Consider the following 20,804-nt stretch of genomic DNA (forward strand, 5'->3'; position numbering starts at 1 on the left):
AAACTTGGACAAAAAGTTGCTTTTTTGTCAAATGAATTTTTAAAAAAGAAAAACTAATGAAAAATATTTTATTTTACTGCATAACATGGTAATTATATATATATAATTATATATATGTGTGTGTGTGTGTATACATATGCATATATATATATATATATATATATATATATATATATATATATATATATATATATATATTTAATAGGAACTCATTTTCCTTCTCATTTTCAGGAAATAATTCTGATGTAAGAACTGATGACACAATTATCTTTGGTTTCCCAGCAGGAAAAAATAAACAAGTCAAGTGTTAACGTCAGTTTCTGCTTTGTGGGAACATAACTGTGGCCAAAAAGATTTTGAAATAATTTGCACTGCTAAAGCTTGAGTGAGTACCAGTGCATAAAGCTGATAGCATAAACTGGGTCCCTGGAAAGTACTTGGCTTTCATAATTCAGAACAGTTACTGCCATCGATAAAGTACAGAACTGTGGAAGATAATCTCCTCAGCAGACAAAAGGTCAGACAATAAAACTTTTGCTTGCCATTTTCCAGAAGAAATCCATTATATTAACTCATAAAATGCAAAAGGAATGGGTGTTTTCACGTTGAATTTCTATGGGCAATATAGTTTCTCTGAATTTTCAGACTTAATTTCTTTTTTTAATTTTGATAGAATATGGAGCTAAAAATATTTCAAATCTTTCACTTTCCAGTCAATATAGTGCATGTGAAAAATGATACCTTTTGGAGAGTTTATATATTTGCACTGCTGTAAGAACTGACAGAGTACCAGTACTGAAATGGAGAATGCAGCTCACCTCAGCAGAGTGGTCATGTTCACTGTGCTGCTTTGATACCACAGTTATCTATGGATAGGAGCATAGATTAGGGTCTGACTAATTGTTATTAGTTTGGCCACTTCATTATCTTATGTGCAATCACTAACTTACAATCAAATCAGTCTCATGCACAGAGAAGTTCAAAATGAATGGGAGTAAAATATTGATGAATTTCTAATATATGTGCTGCTGATATTGTGAGAACATGTTATGTTATAAAATAAAATTACATGCATCATTGTGCTAGAAGCTTCTCAAAATGCAAAAGAAAAGTAATAAGTAAGGAAGGGAAAAGAGAAAGTGAATTACTTTGAACTTCAAAAATATAGTCAGAACATGGTTGGAAATCTAATTTTAAAGTAAAATTTGCCATATACAGAAAATTATTTATAGTCTGGCTTATAATTAGAAGATGAAGGTATATGTATTTTCAACTATCTCTTCTTTCTTGTAGATGAAAGTTTTCATTATTTTGGGATTTTCAGCAGCTATAGCCTTCACAGCTGTTTTCTTTTCTTTCCTTCAAATAAGGAAAGACACCATCTTTGGTAAGTAACAGTAAAAATATACGTTAGTTTCTTATGTTGATGCTTAAGCTGAAAATACACTGACACTGCAGACAGTTTAGCAACAGCAGTATAGCTCAACCTCTTTTGTGTGCAAAATACACTATCTGGCCTCTCTGAGAATTATTCCATGGAGGTGTTCTTTTAAATTGTAGTTTCATAAACTCAGTAAGTAAAACTTTGTATGTGTAGGGTATCTCAATCACTGCTTTGACTGGGAGCGATTTTACTTTCTTAGCAGCATTCATGTGTCAGATGATCGCTGCCAAGCACGATTGCTGGATTTCTTTCCCCATCTGCTAATCATCCTGGGCTAGAGGCAGTTGCCATAGGATGTCCCACCTGGCACCCTCCTGCTGTCCCACAAGGGTGCTTCTCTCCTGTGGATCTGTTGGCTGCTGGCACCCTGAGGATTTTAGAGCATCTCAGATTGCAGTATTCCTTATGTTCAAAAAATGTAATCTTGTCATTTTTACCATCATTTGTATCTGCTCAATTTAAATTAGTTAAATCTAATAAACAAGAAGTATAGCAGATACCAGACTGAATTTTAAAAGAAACCTGCAGAAACTGATTTTACTTGAAATTAGGGCAGAGATAGTAAAGAAACAGAATTTCAAACCACAATCTCATATTATATAGCTGTATGCATGATTCATAAGGCTTGGTGATATGATTCCCTAGGAAAGTTTTCACTGAATTTAGTGTAGAATCACAAATAAAATAAAATTATATGCAAAAAATTAAATTAAAAACAAATTCCCAAGCTATTACTTCTTACAAGAATTTTTTTTGTACCATCACTTCAGAACAGATCAGGTTTTCTTTCCATACTGGATTATTTACTTTAAGCTTCCATACAAATTGTTTGGAAAGATGTGGTCTAAAATGGCTAAATTATATTATATGTTAGTTAATACAAAATAAATCCAAGAATAATAGAATGGTTTAGTTTGGAAGGGACCTTAAAGATCATATAGGTCCACACCCTCTGCCATGTGTAGGGATGCTGTTCACAAGACCAGGTTGCTCAGGGCCTCATCCAATCTGGCCTTCAACATTTCCAGGAATGAGGCATTCACAGCTTCTGTGGGTAACCAGTTCCAGTGCCTCACCACACTCACAGTAAAGGATTTCTTCCTAACATCTAATCTAAACTTGCTTTCTGTCAGTTTAAAACCATCGGCTGTCATCCTGTCATATAAGAAGTCCCTTTCCCTCCTTTTTATATTCTTCCCTAAGGCACAGGAAAGCACAAATATATTAAAAATATATATTTATATATAAAATATATATGATATATAATATATTATATATATTTTACATATTATATATATAAAATATATAAAATATACATGGACTATAAATAGATGAAATGTGATTCTTTTTATAGTAAGTGTTCTTGGTCTGATGAGACACTACAAGATTATGCTTGTTACTCAAGAACCACATATTTGAAGACATGGTATTGGGACCAAATTCATACTTCTTAGAAGAAAAGGAAGAGACACAATGGAATTTAAGTATAGCAAGTGGATATTCTCTTTTACATCAGTTTGAATCAATATCACAGGATGAGCAATACTTCAAGCATGTTATATTTCTCAGAGCTAAGCCCCCTAAAAGTAATTTTAAAATATGCTATATTAAATAATAAAATAACTACTTATTATATGGCCTGTAAAAATCAAACTTTTTTTTAACATAGACTCAAAAAGGTTTTCAAAAGTAGTGGAAATCCAAATGATAACACCAAATGAATCATCTGAATATTTTATTATGCATAGGTGAAAAAGAGAAATAATTACTGCTATACTTAGATACTGAAAACTTTAGTAGAGTATAATTTAGCCTAGGAGAGATTACTCCTCATCACACATTTCTCTTCCTTGAGCTGAGTGCCTTATTCAAAAAACAAATGATAGAAATAGCACAGAATGTACTACAAATTACACCGTACATAAATGATGAACAATTGTACATAAATGATTGTTATTATTTTTTACTCGTTGTTTTCGAAGAAAAAATGTGCCATCCCACGAAATTCAGATAGAATTGGACAGAGTTGGATAGAGTTGGACTTTAAACATGACTGGTTCTTTTATTGTAAACCAACATGTACACAAAAGAGGGATAACCTATGCCTCATAATAGCATTATACAAAATAGCACAGCTGAAGTATTATTATGTTCACATATATCTTTCCACCAAACATAGGTGAAGAAATGAGAATAGGGTTTTCATGAATTGGCCCAATCCCAGGTCTTAATTTTGCTTGAATATGGACTTGAATTCTTTATGTGACTCAGACCAGGTCATATTACCTGTGAGTGAGGATCAGGTTTGTCCTGTCAATCCAAGGACAGTTTGATGAAAAATACATATGAACCTAAAGAACACAGTTGCATACAGAGAACACAACATGTTTCAGCTGGGCGTATTATATTTGGTCCTACATGACATGTCTATAATTGGATTTATACTTCAAGCAAGGAAATCTAAATCCCCAAGTCTTATATCCCCAATAAATTCTTCTTATGGAAGAATTTATTTAATACACCTACCTTACCTTTTAGAAAGCTCAGACGCCACATTAATTTCAGGAAAAACATAAGGAGATACTTTTAAAGGGCAAAAAATGTAACTTAATATTAGAAACTTGTATATTTTCTAATTGTATATATTTTAATAGATATGCTATTTATTAGCATATTTATCTTTCTTCTTTTCTTTTTGTTTTTTCCCTGTTAAGAACAAATTGAAGATAACTGCATTACTAAGGCTATCCAGAAGGGTTCTAGTCTGGTGGATTTTGCTGCACATTATGAAATTAAAAGGTAAAAAAAGAAGTGAGTAATGTATTCAGGAAAAAAAAAGCTTTCATAACAAAAAAGTTTGATGTCAATATTTTTGTTTCTTTGACAGCCCAAATAATAAACAAATCACTGCCCCCATTTAGCTCTGAGGGATCTGGTATAGAGGAAAGTGACCCTGCCCATGGCAGGGGGGTTGGAACTAGGGGATCTCTAAGGTTCCTTCCAACCCAAACCATTCTATGATTATGTCACTGATAATCTGATCCAACAGGACCTTGTGCATTATCACCAATAAGTTGCTCTTTTAAAATGTGGGACAAAATAAATAACACAAAAAAATTGGATTTTTTTTTTTTTGAGTAAAATAGCTCAAAAATCATACTTTTATGGACCTATTTTTGAACATTAATTATGTTTTTCCTGTGCAGTGAGACAGGAACTACTCCTATGGCATAATGAGCAAAACCCTGTTGCCTTAAATTGGACTGTAAAAGTGAATTTCATATTTCCCCTTCCATCTACAACAGATGTAAAAAAAAGATAAGGGAAAGGAAAGAAAACATTTGTATTGGACTGTGGATAGATAACAAATTAGGGGAAAGCTCCTTTGTGCTTGAGTTATAGTAAGAGAATGAGCTCTTTCAACCGTTTTATGACTAGATTTTCTGTGCAATACAAAATTAATTTCTCTCCAATATTTGGAACACAATATCTAAGTTTTACAGGGTACAATCCCCACATTTTTGCATAGACTTTCCTAAAGACTTATCCCTGTGATTTGAAAATGAGTCATGATTTGCAGAGCTCTGTGAGTGTTAACCGTTTACATGGACAGAAGTCAAGAACTGTTGCCCCTCTGTATGTAGAGACTGAGGTCACTCTCGATTTTTAGTGATAGTATTTTGGTGACAATCCTAAGGCATTTAAAATTTAAAACCATAAGTCTCAAGCTTCAGTGGCTCAACTGCCTCATGTAATAGATGGAAATACTGATATTTATCTGTCTCACCAGATGTTGTGGCAATTATTTGGTCAATATCTTAAACATGATAAATGCTAAGAGATGCTAAAGATAAATGCTCAACAATGATTATTTCAATTAGTAATTGAAATTTTATTAGAAATAAAACTGAGGCCACTTACCCCAGACACCAGACTATTAAGCTTCCTTTGAAATACTATGTATGTGGATATATAGACTTTAAAGAGAATTGGTGCTCAGAAGTCCTATTGATGATGGTCTTGGGTATTAAATGTTACATGAAAGCAAAGCCTTTTCACAGCAGTGAGTTGGGAGACCTCTTTTGTGACCATCCTGCACAAGGTCTTCCACTTAGTGCTGCACCCCAAAAGTTTCTTTCTTATCCTAAAGGCTTCCCACAAAATGAACTCGGTGTGTGTCCAACAGAAGCACAGTTTCTCTTTTAGAATTTTCCTTGAAGAACAAGGTCACAAAACAGCCTTCCTCTTTGCTTTCCCAGCCTCTCTTCATTCAAAATATACCTTAATACATTAAATACCTTAAACTTACAACATATCCAGCACAGACAGCTTTATTGTTATGAAAAAGTTTTAAAAATGTATTCATTGCAAAACCTTCTGTATTTATTTCAATTATAGAAAGATCCAAGGAAGTGGAATAGCAACCCCTACCTTACTGCTGGCTTTCTCAAAATTTCCTGAACAAGAAAGTCAAGATATTTCCCAAGCAGCTGAACGAATGGAAATGTCAATTCAGGTGCTGAAACAAAAAATTTGCCAGAAGCACAAACGTTCATTGCATCCAACTGGTAAATACAGTATATTGACATTGTCAAACCACCCTATTGATTTGTTGAATGCTGTCTTTTAGATTAAAGTTCAGTTAAGTTCACTTTTATTTTATTTTACACTTTCTTTTGTTCTTGAAAACACTTCAGATATGTGTACTTCTCTTTGCTGGAGTGTGGGTGGTGTTCTTATAGTTGAGGAGAGCAGTATTACACTATTGGCATCCTGTGAACTCATGACTGTGTATTTGTATTGCCTGTAATTAGCCTGCATATCCTCAGTGTTGTAAGCTACTTGTTTGCAGTGAAATATCTATCTTCCCCAGCAGTTTGGGTTTAGTGCTTTATCTTCTATCACACTATGGCACTGCCATTTTCAAACACACTTCCTCTCAACATATGCATATCCCTCTTTTAAAAAACATATGTTCATATTTCCAAAACTAATTTTATAATGCACTGCTGTTACACATTTATTTCCACTTTAACTGGCTTTTTTAATATTAGATGGGGAAAGAAAGACATAGTCCAGAAAGTTCAATATTGTCTAAGTAAAATACTTGCTGTTGATTAGGTATGAATTTCAAGATGTTTGTCTGGTGTCTGGAAGGCTCGAAATATCAGAAACATTGACTTTTTTCACCCCCTAATTTAATTCTTTCACTTACATGAAGTGTTCTGCCTTAGTACTAGAAAAATTTTTTCCAAGATATAGAAGCATTAGAGTGCTATAAACTAACATAAAGCACCACAGTTATTATTTTATTTCCTTGCAGAAATATCTGCCTTACTAAACTAATGGGACATTTGTAGAACTAAAAATATATCTTTATCAGTATGTCTGTGCATATATTTATATACACACAAACATACAGATGCTATTATTTTTGTGCTGTGCGATGTCAAAAAGAAGTTGAATTTCTAAACTGCAGAAGTGCACAAAGCTCTTGTTAATTTTCAGAGCTGAAACAATGTTAATATAATGTGAATAGACACTGTCCAGTCTATGTGCTGCAATAGAATAATTTTACATGAATTAAAGAACTAAATTAACTTTAAAGAAGATATGTGAGTCTCTGCCTAGGCAGCCCAGATAACTGGGGAGCTGGGCTCTGAGTGCAGTTTTGAACCTGAACTAACATAGAACTACAGCTCTATCCACAAATTTGGCACAAGTTACTAGTACATAATGACAAGATTATGTAGCCAGTCTAACATCCTATTCTCCTTCTGTTCTCCCTACTGCCTTGTACAGGTTCTAACTGCTCAGCAGAACATGTTTTGAGCTGATTTGGTCCTTGAACCTTTGTTGTTTGTTTTTGTGGCTTAATATTTTGGTTTGAACAATGGATTAAAGCAGTTTACTTCAGAGTTGAATGGGCAGAAAAAATAGATATTGGGACTGGGTGGCATGCACTGGCCAGTGGGGAGACAAGTGCAAGAGTTATATATTACCTCTACCCTCATCTTCCATCATGTGTTGTAGTCACTTTGACTGTCAAGGTTTCTCTGAGTTCAGAAAGAATCATGGAAAGGTTTGAGCTGGAAAGAACATTAGAGACCCCCTAGTTCCAGCCCCCTGCCATGGGCAGGGTCACCTTCCTCTAGACCAGGTTGCTCCTATTTCATGGGTACATCCACCTCCAACTGGCCATACATATTTCAATACCTGCAGAGGTGAGAATAGGTGCCAGCTCTCTGCAGCTTACACAATAGTTTGGCTTTGTCAGATGATCATCATCAGATGCTCACTGAGAGACCCATTTTGGATCATTTCAGAAATATATTTATAACATGCTGTCTTCTGATATAAAGGGTCTTGATTTTACCTAGCTTCCAAATTCCAGCTAATAATTCTGATTCTCTTCCACTCAACATTGAATTCTATAGTCAGCTGCAGGGTCTTTAAATTTCTGCATCTTTCCAGTGCCACATTTTTCTTCCTTGGCATATACTTTTTTGTTCTTGAATGGCATTTTTTACACCTTTGTTGTAAATACAGGGACCAGGCGAGAAAAGGACTACAACACAGAGAAAGAAGGATGCAGCAAGCAGGTCAACCTCAGTTCCCAGCTATTGCTAGACCTCTTTCTTCTCATTCTCTATGCATCACCTAATAAAACCAGCTCTGCCTCTAAGTCCCTGACACAGCCTCTTGCAGTACTTCTCATTAAGTGCTCTTTCTGAGGAAGAGGGAGAATACTGTAGATGCAGTTGACAATAATGCCTTTTCTACTCTAGCAGCTAAATCCAATACAGCAAATTGCTTGTCTGGGTTCTTCATTTCAGATCGTTTATCAGCTGATCTGCTCACTATGATTGCTAATATTTCTGGATGTCTGCCTTATATGTTGCCACCAAAATGTCCAAATAATTGCTTAGCTAATGAATATCGACTCATCACTGGTGCCTGCAATAACAGGTATGTATGATAAAAATTGTGCCCTGAAAAGCCCTTTTTTCTTGTTCTTTAAATCCAAGAAGCTGTGTTTACTTTTTCCAAGGAAATTGGTGAAGAGGGACTGGTGTTAATCAGTTAACTTTGGCATCAACGTGTCTGTAAATGAGGTGCCTGTGAAAGTTCCTGGAGGAAGAACTCATCATTTAAACATTGGTGTACTACTTTTTGTAAACAGGTTTTTCCTCTGAAAGTTTCTAGGATTATGTGAGGAACTTCATATTTAGGGAGAACTGATTTAGTAGATGCCTTCTTCAATATAAAAAGAAAACTTAATTCTAACCCAGCATTTATTTTTTATTGAATTGGATAAAATTATATAAAGCAGGAAAACAATATTACTTCCCAAGGAGAAATATTTTTGTATTTTCCCACAATTCTAACAGTTAGCAAGCATGAATCAAAAAATTCTAGTTGTTATTTTTAATTTGACATATCTGCTTGTATGTGTTTAGTGGTCATTTTTTTTAACTAGTATCTACTTGTTGCCTAATTTATTTGACAATTGTTTCCTGCAAAACCCCACATAATAGATGTGCCCATCTTTTCAGAGCCCTCCAATGCAATGAGTGTTAAACTGAGAATGAGGGCCCTTGTAAGTACAAGGGTAAACAATATTTGTACTCGACAGCCTCTGGATACATAGACCTAAGGTCACAAACTGAAAGGTGGACTGTAAGTTTACAGGTGAAGTGCTACAGAGATGAAAATGGAAGGCTGTTATCATTGTACAGGTTATGGTACTCTGCAATGTGGTGAATAAACAGCAGTACAATTCTGCAGTTTTATTATTCAGTGAGTCTGGGTTTATGAGATGAATCTGTTTTGCTACATCACGAGTCATTTGCAAGGAACATGCCTGATAGACTCTTTGCTGAAAGGACACGACCTGATATGCATCAGTGTTATAAATCTAACTATGTGGATATCCATAATTTCCCCCAGGCATGTTCAGAGTTGCCTGGAATCTGAACTAGCAGCTAGTACAATATTTGCACTGACATCTCCATCAGGGTTTGAATACATTGGCCAAGATTTGTGCAGCTGAACACAGACACATGGATGAAGCTCTTAATTTACAGGCATGGCTGTTTAGTCCTTCTCCCTAGAGATGGAGAGAAGCACTCTGCTATAGGTAAAGACCTTTTTCTCTTCAGTGACTGATAATGCTAGGAGGTGTACCGGCATTTCAGTCTGACATCTAAAGCTGTGTAGGGTAAATATGATTCATTGAGTCTGGCCTGTAGTCACTCTGTTCTACTTTGTATGTTTTTATGCTTGTACCACATCAGAACTTAAACCCACCACTCATATGTGGTGGTATTTTAGACTCTTTGCTCTAAATGTGTGTAAAAGGTGTAAGGTGACAAAAAAACCCTTCAAAACCAAAGGCGTTGAAACCAGTGAATCAGATCTTAACTGAGTCTAAAAATTTGCGAGCCCCTTGAAATACCTCTAGTTCTACTGAAATACATCAGCCTAAAAAGCCCATAACTCTGTAATGTAAATAACATATTCTGTGATGTAAGCCAGCTTCAAGGACTTCAGACATTAAATGAAATATCATTCTGTGCTTTTCCTTGCTTTACAGCTTCCACTTTCAGGCAGAAAATATATCAAGACCTATGTTGCATTTGTACTTTTGTTCACTCTGCTTGAATATATAGCTGTACTGTAGATCACAAAATTCTGCATTTCATGAGTGAAATTCAGAAACAAAATTTCTAGTGGAATTAATTATGTGTCCAAAATAAAAATGTTTTTTAATCTATTTAGAAGGGAGAAAGGAAATGCTTTACAGATGTTCTGCTAAATCAGTTTGCACATTTGGGGCAAATCAGATCAATTGCAAAGGATTTTTTCCTTAGCACTGAGATTGCTTTGTTTTAGTGTTCACTTCCAAGAACAAAGGTGTAGCATAAACATGACCTTCTATGGACAACATTAACATAATAGCAGACATTTCCAGCAGAGATATTATCCACTTTTACTAGTAAGAGATATTAACAGATTTTAGTTTCCTTTCTGCCTAAACAAGCAAGCAAATAAAATTGCATTAATTTAAAATGAAGAATAAGGAACAGAAGGAAAATCCAAAGACCTTTTTTTCCCATTTTTAATCACAACTAGCTAGCATTGATCTAAGCATTTTTTTTAGTGTCTAGTACAACAAGAGGAATTCAAGGGTGAAGGAATTACAGGTACTAAAGGAAGGGACTCCCACAGTGCAATCAGCTTCACCTAATCTTAGCTTTCAGAGGTAGTTATATGTCCAGTGCAAGGCTGCATCTTTGGCTGTTCCTGGTAGTGAGAAATAAATGGAATGAGAGGATGGCACCCAGGAACTGTCTGTCCTTCTGGCTTGATGGACAGGTTATTCAATGACTTACTTTTTGTACACCTAATATTTGGGGCATCAGGGAGGAATTTTATCTGCAACATTTCTATTTCACTGTTGCATCATTAACCATTCTCTCAGGTAAGGACCTGGTGCTCAGTCTGGAGGTCCAGTACCAGCAGAATTAGGAGTATGAGTATGGCTCACCTAGTAGAAAGAACAAGCAGTCCTAACTGAGTCCATTGACTTCCATAAGAAGGAACTGAGATGTTTCCTTTAGGTTAGCTACTTCACCTCAATGCAAGCTAAGTGTTCAATTAGTAGCAGGCTTATTTTTCAATAAGCGTGTCCCATGTTTCCAGAAGTTACACTCATGATAGCTTAGCACAACATAAAACATCACAAATTCCAGTTATTAAGTTGCCATATGGCATTCATTCCATCTACTTGCAACTCGGCAGAATATTAAAATAAGATTCAAAAGATAAAAATATGGATAGTAAATGGCAGCTTAAGACTTCTGCTTCTCAGGCAGCCAAAACAAAATCCAAATGGTACAATTCCAGTATTCACAAGCAAAGGAAAACTCCCACTTTCCGTAAACAGAATATATAGTAATCAAATTTGAGTACTTTATAAAGCTATATGGTAACAAAATCTCATTATTTCAGCTGCCTTTTTAACTCAAGCAAGATTCCACTACATTAACATGTTTAATGCAATAATAAAAGGGCATGTGAGATGGGTTTTACTAGAGTAGCATTCCAGTGATCTGCTAAAATACAAAAGCAATCAGGAGAAAAATCACTGGTTAAGCAGTTATATTAACATTTCATTATATTTAATTGAGTGAAATAGCACTACACTATGTGCAGTATTTTATGCAATTTCAATAAAGGCAAATCAACTGTAACTAATTTGAATGCTTTATTAAAGCATACTTCAACCTTCAAGTGTGAATTATTGTGGATAATTAAGCGTATTACAGCACCATATAGCTTGGCAAATTGAGTCTCTTCAGTGTGCTGGAGATCAATAAAATATTAATATAATTGTTTAGCATCCTGATCCATGTAAATGTATGTTTTAACACTATGTACTTCTACCAACTTTCCAGAAATATTTATGGTTCTTTGTGGCTTACTTTACAACTTCAGTCAACTGAATGCATTGCAAAAAAATAATTTCTTCTTTTTAGTGTTGATATATATTTAACAATTATGAAATATATTGAACAGGACAAGTTGAAAAACAATCAAAAAAACAAAATCCTAACATTTCTAATATTCATGATAGAGGGAAAATTAATTGGGTCAAACCCAAGACTCACTGACTATACTAATAAATAGAAATCACCAAGAATCATTTGCTGACCCTCAAATTAAATGTGACCTGATTCTTGCCACCCTCTTACTTTTACACATTTGACTACACTTTTTTACTCCTCTTCCCCCTTCCAGGTAGGCTGGCTGTGGGATGACAAACTGGTATACAATGATGCCAAGATATGCTCAGGCAGGTGACATTCAGAGAAAAGCAAGTTTTTGTGAGGAAAAAATGCACTGCAGTTAGTGCTGACAACCTAGCAGCATAGTTCAGTGCCTGGGCTTGTGCACAGGCCCTCCCAAAGATGGACCCAAGAAATTGGTATAGCTTCAGCCAGAGGCAGCATTGCCATTGGATTCAGCTCCCATCTCCTCAACCCTGGCTCCTTTGGTCTTGCTAAATGATTTATTCTCTATGACTAGTGTCCAATTTTCATTTAAGTTTTCTTCACCTTCACACTGAAGGGTTTCTTCATATTTTCCCAAGTTTTTATTTCCTCTCTGTTGCTCTAAACAAGCATCTTTTAATGATGCTAGCAAAGGCACTTGAGAGTATATCTGACTTTATGGGGAATGGGGACACTATCAGGAACTCACCTTCACAGCAAGTATTTAAAAAATGTCCAAAGGTAAACAACTTAGGTTATAAACATGAGTAAAATAGTAATAATTCATTAGTAATTTCAATTTTCATTATTTTCCTTTTGAGTAAAATTAATATTGGCACACATAAAGACAAGTATTTTATGCACTTTCAAAGACTGCTATATGAACATCTTATTTTAATGGCATTTTGCTTTATGTGGCTGATTATTTCATATTATTTTATTTTTATGGTCAGATCTTATATTCAGAACATATATATAATATAAATATAATATAATTATATATATGTATGTATTTATTTATGTATTTTTTTTATTCAGAATCTATTCAGAGGTTCTACTGCTGCTGTTGCCTTTTTGCTGTTGATTTTTAATTTTGTTTTTCTTTTCATAGGGAACATCCTAGATGGGGGGCATCCAACACAGCTTTGGCTAGGTGGCTTCCAGCAGCCTATGAAGATGGCCTCAGCCAGCCTCGAGGATGGGATCCCAGAGTCCGATACAATGGATTCCAGCTACCCTCGGTTAGGCAGTGTACCTCCAGATCACCTGAAACACTTACTCTGCGCCATTAGCACACCTGCCACCACAGAACTCCATTTGCATCAGTAAAGGAAGTATCTGTGTAAAATACTTCCAAAGTATCTGTGGAGCTCAGTTAAGAAGCCAGTGGCTTTGCTAAAGCAGAAGTTCAGCCACATGGTGAGAGGTTCCCTGTCCCTGGCTGGGGTAAGCCCAAAAGTAATGGGAAAATGGAGCAGTGCAGGGGGCACTGACATTCCTGAGGGGCAGCCCAGTACTCCAAAAAGTGCTGTAGGGGAGAGCAGGCAGGACAGGAGCCAGCCAAATGCCTGGCCTGGCAGGCACCAGGCAGCCAGCAGACACGGTGATTTCTCTACAGAGGTAGAGGAAAGGTGCACAGTGGACCTAATTCTGACTTTCCCATTATGAAATTGCAGAGAAGAGGGAGGCCTACAAGGATACATGCTGCCATGGCAAGAGGCAATGGTCACAAGTTGCTCCAGAGAAAATTTTGTCTTGAAACAAGAAATTAAATATGTTGTGAGCACAATGAATGTTGGAAAAGGTTTTTGTTGGAATATGGATTCCAGCCTTGGCAACTTCTAGCATATCCCTCATGGGAAATACCCAATATCTGTCTTTATGGGGCTCTTAATAACCTAATCCCTGCTTTCAATTTAAAGTTGCACATTGCGGTCTCCAGAGCTTCCTTCCAGCCTAGGTTTTCCAGCAATTTTGTGATTCTTTGTTTTAATAGTGGCACCTTCATTCAGGGAAGCAGGAGGGGGGAAAAAATGTTGGATGTTAACTAAACAGATATAAAGCACATAGACATGCTAGCATGTGTGTAGGTGTGTGCATGTATGCCATTCTTCATAGGCTAGCAAGCCTTAACCAAACAAGTATTGCTGTCAAATCATGACTTCATTTTTCAGCCAGTCCAACTTACTGATCTGAGAAAGTATTGCAATATTTATGGAGTTTGGCACCTCATATACTTAAAAAATAGCAGACCTGCCATAGAGGGAAGTCTGAAAAAAGAATGTTTGCACAGAGGACTGGGAGAAAAATTCCCCAGGGCAGTGTACAATGATTTGGGCTGGATTTACAATTTGTGATTTGTCATCATTGCTTTGAAACCTGACTTTTAATGGACTCAAAGTCTTGTTATTTTAACCACTGTATGTTTAATATGGATAAGCAGGAGAATTTAGTGTTAATGTCACCTGCAACTCATGTTATTAATGAAATAACATTGTCTCCAAGTTGCACAATTTAGCACTCAGTGATGAAAACCTGACATTTACACAGGCAAATTTCCAGGAGATAGTACAAACTGCCTTTTTCTAGATTCACTAGGGTACATGCTTGTAAAGTAAAACACTCTTAATAAAAGATTATATAACTGTACAGAATCTGATCATCAACATCTGACCATCAGCAAGGTTCTTTGCTTTGTTTTGGAGTAAGATAGGGTAAAACTAATGTCATAAATGTTTTTTCTCATTTACATAATTGTTCTTTTTTGGTACTTTTGGCTATCTAACTATATTCTTTCAAAAGTAATGGGAAAATATTGTGAAAGTGATAGATAAGTGTTAGGATTACTATAAAGCAAAACAGTGATAAGCAAATTTTACTAATTTAAAAAAATATTTGTGGCCACCAAAGCTATTAAAATACTGATCTAAAGATTTGGATTCCTGATGAGCTGTAGGTAGCTTGCTTTTGACTATTTCAGCATAAATTCTGATGTTCCTAACAAGTCCCACGTTGCCTGTTGTCCTTACCAATTCTATTTAACTGAACCTGCCTTATACATTCATTACATAGCCCTTATATTTATTACAGGCTCTGTGAGTCGATTTTACGTGCTGCCCTTTCAGTTGCTTGACTTCCAAGGCAGCTGTTATTTGCCAGGGAATATTTTGTAGCATGAGAGAGGACTCTGTGAACAATGATACCCTGAACATCTCCACAAACTGAGTGCTGATTTTGCCCTGATGGTTTTGCTTGGTTATTAATATAGGCGGGATATGTAGCATAGATGTTTCTATGTGCTCCTCCTGTATCTCTGAGCATCTGTATCTCTGTGCATCTTGCACAGAACTGTGCCAGAAATAATTTTTTTACTTCTCCTTGCTTGGGAAAAGGAAGCTGAACTTTCAGCTACCATGTGTTTGCAACCTACCTCATGTCCTGGGCTGTGTAAGCTCCTTTCATTTACATATGGAACAGCTCAGACTTTGAGTATCAACAGTGATTTGAGATTTCCCAGCAAATCCTTTTGTTTAAGGAGGAGAAAACAGAATAAAGAGAAAGAAAACTTTTATACAGTCTAAAATAGATGTGTGGTTTTCAAAATCCTCTGGAAAGGAACAGATCAAAGATACACTGTTAACTGGCAAACATATAGAAAAACTCCGATGAAACGTCCTTGAAACTGCTTGTGGGACCTTGGTCTCAGCTCCTGAACAGAAATAAGAACCTGATAGAGGCTGGATTTTATATTGTTGTTGGGTTGGTGGGGTTTTTTTAGGTTTTTGGGGGGTTTTGTTTGTTTGGTTGGTTGGTTGGTTTGGTTTGGTTTTAGTCAAACCATTAGAAGCACTCTACAACATAAAGGTGGGGAGAGGGAAGATAGATTTTATCACTGTTCCCCCTACTTTGTAGTGTTTTATCACTTTGTGAGAAGTAAAAATTGTTTGACACTCAAGGTAAATTGGTTCTCTTCTCAGGTTCGTGAAGTGACCAGAAAAATTATTCATGCACCTAATGAGGCTGTTACTGAAGACAGACTGTATTCTGATATCATTATGGTATGGGGACAGTACATAGACCATGACATTGCATTCACACCCCAGAGCACAAGTAGAACTACCTTCCTAAGCGGGACGGAGTGCCAGATGACTTGCGAAAAACAAAATCCATGTTTTCCAATAAAGGTAAGATTCTAACTTAAATTCTTCAAGAGAAATTCCAGGCTCTAAACAGGTGAGTAAAGTCAAATCAAAAACAGTACAACTATTAAATGAAACAGGTAGACATTTAATTTTTTTTTTTTTGTAGAGATAATAAACTATAGTTAATGTACTTAATAAAAGCATCATTTTTTTTAAACTAAGGTTTATGTTTAAGAGAAACCTTACTGGTCTCTCCTAACATCATTGTTCTCATGCTTCAAGGTTTTGAGTTCCATTGGGGAATATAGCAAAGTAGTCATTTACATTTTCAGTCAGATAAAATGAAAGTATATCAATGTTACTCATTGAAAGCAAAGATACTTCTTCCAGTTAATGCAAACTTTCAAAGAAAGCTATCTTTTCAATGTATGTATAAAAATTATCTCCAGGGAGCTGCTGAAACCTACATACATCACATCTTTGCTTTGAGCAGATGGAAAACATGAGTTCAAAGCTTGTTAGAGGGCTAGAAGAAACACAAATAGGTATGAATTTAGGATACTGTATTCTTGATCACCTAATTTAAACCATGTTTTTGTTTCTCAAAGTACAGCCTGTCCAACTCAGGCTACAGGAAAGTCCCATGCCCATCACAGCCCTTGGTGATGTTCAAGTCAGAGCAACCTAAATTGCTTTACTTAGTGTTGGAGCTTGATTTTTGACCAGCTTGTCTATGTACTGCCATGTAGGGCTTCTATCAGAATAGAAAACCTTTTTTGCCTCAGCAAACTGTAGTTGATAAACATTCCACAGTCTCGTTTTGCTTTAAGTGCCTCATTCTTCTTTCATTAAATGTAGAGAAAAATATTTGGCTAACTGTAGAGAACCAAATCTTAAAAGTTATTTGTTAAAAGGTGGCTTGTCTTCATATAGTGGGAGAATTTAAATTTAAAATTTTTATGGTGGGAAGGTTAAGTGAAATTAAGGAATGCCTACAATTTGACCACAGGCAGGTAAATCTAGTCCCTCTCACCCTGGAGATATGGACTTTTGAAAGTCCAAAGTTTTGAAAGTTTGCAGACGAATCTTGAGAGCATTCAGAAAGAGTAGAGGCTTCTTAAAGAACCACATTCTTTCAGATAGTGAGCAACTGAGAGCACTGAGTAACCTGAATCAGCCACAACAGCCCTAATTACTAAGAGTAGGCTATAGTTCTGACAAAAATCCCTAGTTTGCTGTGCTTCAAATTTCCATCTGGGGCAAGAAATTGTTTTTTTCTGTTTATGTTTTTAAATAACAGTCTTAGAAATATTCCCATTCCCAAATTCTTACCAAGAGAGGCTAGGGTGGACACCCACTCCGTGACCAGCAGTGCTTTGTATGATGTGAAAACGGATCCATCTGAAATATATACCACAATATATTGATTCCCTATTTTAAAACAGTCTGTTTTCTGTATCTATAAAACTGCAAAAGTCTTCAAAAGTCGTTTGTTTTTACGATAAATTCTTTGAAATACCATGTCTAGTATTGATTTTTAAGTGCAAAACCCCCACATTTTTTTATTACTACATGGATTTTTTGATTGAGAGAAGACTCATACTGTTTCCTATAACTTGAATGGAATGTGGATCACAGGGACCACACTGGTCTAATCACCCTGGCTAATTCAAGCCTCGAAATCCCATCTATTTAAAAAAGGAGACAACATAAGGCATCTTTAAAAAAGACTCCAAGGCTAACATTATTCATGTGGTAGAGGCATTTAGTGCAGAGGATAAAAGGTCCACAGATTGTCGTGGCATAGACTTGCAAGTACATCCTTCAGTGCTCTAAACAAGGCACAGACTTTGGATTTCTGTCTTGGAGCTGTGATGAGGTTCAGAGAGCATGTTTCAAGGATGCTCTTTAAGGTGAGTTATGTGACCATGTACTAAATCTATCACTGAGTATTTAATGTGTAGCTAAATCTAGCACTGAATGCGCCTCCTAGTCACCAGTGTAGCCCTGCAGGAGGATGGCTCAAGGCTACCTCCTTTGTAGCCGATTGGCCATGGTAGGGGACATACAAAGAAATTCAGTCAATACCCTGAAAGTATTAGACAAGTTTCCCAACTTGTGACCCCTTTACATGACTAGAGTCCCATGAATTTTTCAGCTCCATTTTGTTATTAACCTGTTATTCATAGCTTTGATGGACAGATACAAATATGGTTGTTCCTTTAATTTTATTACATATGTTCAGTATTTTGTGACTTTTTTTTCTCAAAGACAGAGAACAGAATCTGTATTAAAAAAAAAGAAAAAAGAAAATATTTTAAAAAGAAAGGACTGTTGCAGTAGATGCAGTAAATAGTGTGATCAGAGGAACTAATTTTTGAACACTGAAACAAAATGCTACTCCCCTCTAGAACTAATATTCTTTCAGAATTATTAATTAAATAAATCTCCACATATTAAATATTTGGAAAACTGCCACAGTCAGTTTTATGCTTTCATTTTGTATATGAAGAAACTGTGTCTGGTTTCCAATGGCAGTGAAATCAATAGCATATTATACAACAACTTAGACATAGAGGTTGCAGTTTGCACTCTTGCTGTTCCTACAAAAACGGCACCCAAGGGAGAAGCCACCCACAGAAAAGGACAACTGTGCCTGCAACTGCACATCCTCTCTGGGGGTTTCAGCAGGGAGAGGAAGCTCCTGACTGCACAGATTAGGGAATCCATCCAGAAAATATTCAGAGTCAGTGCAATTCAATGAAGGATCAAAAGCTGCAATAGTGCATTGATATTAAAAACAAGGGTCAGTAAATGATTCATAGGTTCCCATGAACTATTATGATTTTCTGTTCTGGACATTTTTATAATAAATTCTATAGAATTTCTCTCAGCAATTCTCACATAGAGGCTGTAATTCCTGGTAGAGCCTGAACATTCTTTTCACTGTATATTTATGGGGTTGCCTAATGGGGGAAAAAAAACCCAAACCCACTAGCTTTAATTTACACTTATTTTATAACAGCTTGACATGCAGAACAGGGCTGTGGAGAAAACTTGACATATCTCAGATTATTTTTTCAGGTTAGGGCTGAGACATAAAGAAGCATTAGAAAGACTTTCATAAGAGAGCTACTGACTTTATTCAGTATTAATTATGTTACTGCCAACAAGATAGACATGACACATACAGTTAGCATGATGCAATCCAGAAAAGCTTACAGTTTTACCTGAGATAAAAAATGATGGAAAAGAAAAAGTCACAGAAAAAGTGAGGTGATTTGAAAAAGGTGACACATAACATGACAGGTTACTGTCTCAGCTACAAATAGATCAGTCATCTGCACTCAACAACTAGCAAAGTGAATCCCTGCTTTTTTCTTCTGTTTCAGAAGCAGCAGCTCGCTGTCAGATGGAATCATGGACTCTTCTCCAAGTTGCATGTCCCCAAATAAGCATTAACATTTTCCTTTTCTTCAAACTTTCAGAGAACCTAAGCTAGGTTTTCTTTTAAATCCACAGGAAAAAAAAAATATTTACAAGGTCATTTTCCACAGGATAAATTCACAATAAGAAAGATTTTTCTTTAGCTCAAATAACAGTTTAGAGATTGTGATACACTTAAACAATTATTACCTTTCATTTTCCTTCACATAGAAGAATTTCACTGTAACCAGATTTGACCATGCATATATAATGACCATTTAAATTAACGTGCAGCTATACAGGAAAACTATTGTGGCCAATCATGGTTTTGTTGCAATTTTTTTCCCTTTAGAACTATGTGACACAAACAGAAAAAAATCACATGAATTTTAGTCATCCATTTTGAAAAAAAAATGTTACTCACTACCCATTTCAGCAGAAAAAGGTCTCTTTTTTTAATTCAGATTATTTTTAATGTATTCCAACAATAATATAAGGAACCTCTATTTTACACATTCAGCTGCTGACTACAAACTACTAATCCTATGAAAAGGGAAAGGACAGCATTATGCAGCTCTGCCAGTCCCTTAATGTTCATTACTGCTGCTTTTCTCCACTGGGGACCAGAACAGATTGAATTGAAATTGCAGAGGCAGTTAACTAAAGATTATTCAGTATGAACTTTATTCAGTGTTGATATGTTTGCTGTGAGCCTTACTGTTTAACAGCATAAAGGCATCTCCTACATTCTTTTCTCAGTGATACCTGAATTCTTCCCAGAATATCTCCTGATGACTAGAAGCAGGAAACACTCAAACACATATAGAGCTGTGGCTGTCAAGTTCAGATATTTGTATTATGACATGAATTACCTGCTTACATTACCAGCTGAAGGGAAAAAGAAGCCACACTAATACCAAAAGTCTTAATAACAAATGCTAAATAGAAAACACAAGACAGAGAAATTACTGATTTCAAAAATCAGTGAAAGAAAATTACTTATTTTTTTCAAACATGACCTACTTTGATTTGCTAAAACCTAGGCAATGAAGAAATAATGGTAGAATTTCTTTACCAAACAAAATTAAACCATTTGTTGGTATCAATTCCTACTGACACAAGCTTTCAGTTGTAAGAAAATCTTACTTGGTATAATAAATGAGGTAACATTATTATATAAAGTTAATTAATTTAATTCCAAAATTGCTTTGTTACTGTTAACCCAAATTTAATGAC

At 35.7% G+C, this 20,804-nt stretch overlaps 1 protein-coding gene across 1 annotated transcript in view; it reads left to right on the forward strand.

Moving 5' to 3' along the window:
* The first annotated feature begins 1,293 nt into the window (after positions 1 to 1,293).
* TPO (thyroid peroxidase) overlaps positions 1,294 to 20,804 on the forward strand; it is a 35,907-nt gene continuing 16,396 nt past the window's right edge. The window contains exons 1-6 of the mRNA XM_053937531.1: positions 1,294 to 1,387; positions 4,159 to 4,243; positions 5,843 to 6,012; positions 8,281 to 8,413; positions 13,112 to 13,241; positions 15,978 to 16,184. Coding sequence (XP_053793506.1) covers positions 1,294 to 1,387; positions 4,159 to 4,243; positions 5,843 to 6,012; positions 8,281 to 8,413; positions 13,112 to 13,241; positions 15,978 to 16,184 — 819 coding nt within the window. The remainder of the gene's footprint in view (positions 1,388 to 4,158; positions 4,244 to 5,842; positions 6,013 to 8,280; positions 8,414 to 13,111; positions 13,242 to 15,977; positions 16,185 to 20,804) is intronic.

Source organism: Vidua chalybeata, chromosome 3 (assembly GCF_026979565.1).
Source record: "Vidua chalybeata isolate OUT-0048 chromosome 3, bVidCha1 merged haplotype, whole genome shotgun sequence".
Taxonomy (NCBI): Eukaryota; Metazoa; Chordata; class Aves; order Passeriformes; family Viduidae; genus Vidua; species Vidua chalybeata.